Source organism: Ziziphus jujuba, chromosome 4, assembly GCF_031755915.1.
Source record: "Ziziphus jujuba cultivar Dongzao chromosome 4, ASM3175591v1".
Lineage (NCBI taxonomy): Eukaryota > Viridiplantae > Streptophyta > Magnoliopsida > Rosales > Rhamnaceae > Ziziphus > Ziziphus jujuba.
Window position 1 is genome coordinate 9379614 of NC_083382.1, and position 4569 is coordinate 9384182.

The 4569-nt window shown below is 32.5% G+C and overlaps 1 protein-coding gene across 1 annotated transcript; it reads left to right on the forward strand.

The window, feature by feature from the left end:
* The first annotated feature begins 421 nt into the window (after nt 1-421).
* LOC107416704 (putative UDP-glucose flavonoid 3-O-glucosyltransferase 3) lies at nt 422-2313 on the forward strand. Its single transcript, XM_016025228.4, has one exon. The coding sequence runs from the start codon at nt 514-516 to the stop codon at nt 2134-2136; it is 1623 nt and encodes a 540-aa protein (XP_015880714.3). The 5' UTR covers nt 422-513; the 3' UTR covers nt 2137-2313.
* Nucleotides 2314-4569: the final 2256 nt, after the last annotated feature.

The window sequence follows — 4569 nt, forward strand, 5'->3', positions numbered from 1 at the left end:
TGAAAAATTTTAATGTCCCACTAGTCTATTATGAAGGTATCATATAGCGGAAACTTGAATCAATCGTTGAATAAAATATGTAATAGAATATATTAATCACCCACAACTAATTTTTCGATTTGCAGAAAAAGATTTCTCTAGACTGGACTAAAACTTGAGCAACACTCTGAAAGGGTTATTATAAATGTCCCAGCCACATTCTATTTTAACGTATCTCTTTATATATACAAATATATATATATATATATATATACATATATTCGCTACAAGTTCTTGACTCGATACAAATGGTAATGGGAGAGTAACTATTTAAAGAAGATTAAAACTTGATCCCAATTAAGTTTGTTGACTTGGTCATCAAGATTGTAGCTTGGATATCAAGTTTACTTGGACAAGTAGAAATTGCATACTTCTCAACAACCAATCTATACATTTCATGTAATTAAAAAACATGTCCAAAAGAACATTCTAATATTTTAATCAAAAGTGAAAGAAAAAGATGACATCATTCGCATGGACCAAATTTTCAACAAATCACCTATATATATATATATATATGTACATATAAACACACCTAAAAATATATTCCCAACTATAATCCTAAAACACCCCATACACAAAGATATCTGTTCATTATCTTCTACTTTCAACATCGAAAAAATGAAGAAAGCAGAGTTAGTTTTCATCCCCATTCCAGGTAGAGGCCACCTTTTATCCATGGTAGAGTTTGCAAAACTACTCGTTGCTCGAGATCCTCATCTCTACGTCACAATTCTTATCATGAAGCTGCCGTTTGACACCAAGGTCGGAGCCTACACGGCTTCACTTGTGTCCTCATCTTCAAATCGTATCAACTGCATCGACCTCCCAATAAACGAAAAGGTTTACACAGAATCCAACCCCCCAGTCTTCATGACTTCATTCATAGAGGATCAGAAACCCCACGTCAAAAACGCTGTTACCCAACTCATCCAATCCCGGGACGTTGATGACGAAGACTCGCCTCGACTCGCCGGATTCGTCATCGACATGTTCTGTACCACCATGATTGACGTCGCTAATGAATTTGGGATTCCTACTTATGTGTTCTTCGCATCGGGTGCGGGATTTCTCGGCCTGTTGTTCCATCTTCAACACCTAAGTGACAACCATAATGTAAATATCACTGAGTATGAGAACGATCCAGAGGCTGAGTTAGTCATCCCGAGTTTTGTCAACCCGTTTCCTTCTAAGGTCTTGCCTGTGCTGGTGCTGGACAAGGATGGTGGTCCTGTAATGATGAACCATGCTAGAAGGATAAGAGAAACCAAGGGTATAATAGTAAATACGTTCACAGAGTTGGAATCACATGCCGTCTATTCTCTATCGAACGGTGATCATGAATTCCCTCCGGTTTATCCCGTGGGGCCTATATTGAACTTAAGAAGCGATGAAAGCCATGTTGGGTCGGTCAATCAAATTCAGAACTCAGACATCATAAGGTGGCTTGATAATCAACCGCCTTCATCTGTGGTGTTCGTATGCTTTGGGAGCATGGGAAGCTTCAGTGAGGATCAGGTGAAAGAGATTGCATACGGGCTGGAGCAGAGTGGGCAACGTTTCATTTGGTCACTACGCCCTCCCCCACCAACAGATAAGATGGGTTTACCAAGTGATTATTTAGACCCCACGGTGGTTCTTCCAGAGGGGTTCCTGGGTCGAACGGCTGAGGTTGGAAAGGTGATAGGATGGGCTCCACAAGTGGAGATCCTGTCCCACTCGGCAACAGGAGGCTTTGTATCGCACTGTGGGTGGAATTCTACACTAGAGAGTCTATGGTTTGGGGTTCCAATTGCCACGTGGCCGATATTTGCTGAGCAACAATTGAATGCATTTCAGATGGTGAAAGAGTTTGGATGTGCGGTGGAGATAAAGCTTGATTATAGAAGGGAATTTAATAGTGATGGTGATGATCAAGCGGTTGTGAGTGCACAAGAGATAGAGAGAGGGATAAGGAGGGTGATGGATGATGATAGTGACATAAGGAAAAGGACAAAGGAGATAAGTGAACAGAGCAGAAGAACCTTAGTCGATGGTGGAACCTCATTTTCTTGCTTAGGACACCTTATCAATGATATCTTGAAGAAGGTGTCCTGAAGCTTGCCAACCATGCGTTAATTTCAATTTTTTGTTTGTTTTTGTCTTATGTTTTGGATTATATATGTAACCTTTGCTTTACTTCTAGCCAGAGTAATAACCAATTTGAGCATGTTTGGCCCTTTGTTATTTAAAAATGATTTTTTTTTTTTTTAATATATATAATACTCTTCCTCATATTCCTCTTTTCACCGTCTGATCAGTGATATCAAAGATGTCTTGTTCAATCCATCCAACTGGCTGGGCCCGTGGAATGTAAATTTGATAAATGCTGGAGGGTGCAAATTATTTACCAATTGATATCAAATCTTAAGTACAAATTGATAAAATAATAATAGAAGGGGCACCTTTTCAAAATAAATAGATAATAATAATGCAAGAGACACTAAAATAAAAGATTGACTATATTGCTATACATGTATAAAACTTTATTATATTGAAAGATGTTTAAGCAACATGATGTCTAATTGCCTTTAATTCATGATAATGTACTAAATGAATTGTATGTCACTGGATGTTATCATGCAATATAAAATATCAAACATTGTCTAATAAAATATTATTATATAGTATGTATGATTAGCTTTAATAATTATCTATTTGCAAGCAGAATACATGTACACAAATTCTCATATCAAAACTATGTAATAAAAAAAATTATTATGAAGTCTTTTTATCAATTTTTAAATTTTGTAGTTTAAATTGCTTTGCATATGATACTGACTTTGTCATTTTAATATTTTATTAAACTAATGCAATATCTAAAATATTTTTAAATCACACGTATGAAACAATTTAAAAGGTAATAGAGAGTTACTGATATACAAATAATTGTATATATTGTTATATCTATGATTAATTATATATTTAGAGGGAAAAGAAATAAGAAAAAAAAAACAAATAAAATGGGATATTGAAAGGTTGGTAGCAGTCCAGAAAGTCCACCAAAAGGAGCAAGTTGCAGATTACCTTAAAAAGTTAGGAGTATCTTTGTCAGAAAATGATGATAACCAATTGTAGAGATGGGTGAGAATCCCACAAGGGTCTCAGTTGAAGTTTGGTCAAAATATATCTGCTTCAACGAAACGACCTTTTTTTTTCCCGGTAAATTCAACGAAACGACCTTGAAGCTTAAAGCTTATCCCCATAATATTTCACTTTTTGCTTCTATGATCCTTCCTTCAATGTTCTTCATTTTGGCTTTCTTCAGTATCCAATTTAGACTTGCTGACCACGTTCATCTCCACTCACTCATCTCTACCAAAAGCAATCATTTGTCTTAATTTACTGTCCTTAATTGAGGATTTTTTTTAAAGATAGTTTAAAATAAAAATTAAATATTAAGGTTGTACTCTATTCGAGTTGCAATTAATTCCAATCCATGAAATGATCCAGATAATTTTCCTATTGATATATATATATATATTAGAATAATTAATTATAGCCTTTGATCTTTTCTATTCAATGAATGTTTTTTTTTCTAAGAACTAATTATTAATGGTACAAATATTTTTGTAGCGGAAAAAAAAAATTTAACTATTTTATTTATTCGATAAAAAAGATAATTTCAGTAGTTAAATATTTTTATCTATATTATAAAAATATATATTCGAATAATAAAAATACATAAATTTAAGATAATTAGAAAAAAATTTATTCACCCAAAAAAAAGAACGGTCCAACTATTTCTTTGCAAAGTAAAAGTAGTAATTATTGTACCAACAGTACTTTTGACAAAAAGCCATTTCTCCTTTCAAATTCTATATCTAATCACTTGATAGGTCAAGGTTTTCTACCTTTTCCTTTTTTTGTCACGATATTTTCAAGTTTTCAATGATTTTGTAAAAATTATGTTATTTATTACTTTGGTATTCATTATCGGTAGAATTTATATCTTTTAGATAAATTCTATCGAATTTATGTTGATATGTAATAGATATAGATTGATTGCATTTTTATTCTTTTTTTACTTTTTAAACTAAAAAAAAAAGAAAAAAGGAAAAGGGAATCCTTTTGGACATAATTAAGTAAAAATATCATGTAATTTTATAGAAAATTTTATAAATAGTGATCATTATTAGTAACAAATATCACTTTTCTTTTGGAAATGGGCTTTAAAATTTTATCAAGCACATGTGGGATCTAGGATTAGATTAGTAATTAATATATAAGATCTCCTAATTGCTTAAATTTAGACTATGTAGAGGGTCTATATATAATGTAACCTGCATGCTGTACTACATAATATAGTATCGCCACAGGTATTATACACGTATATTTCTATATCTAATAAATCTATTGTTTCTTTTTCTAGTCAAAATTCACATCGTACTTTAAAATTTGAATCTACATAATGATATACATTTTTTTTATTATTCCATATTAAAATAACTATGTTTATTATTAATTATAAACATCATTTTACAAGAATTA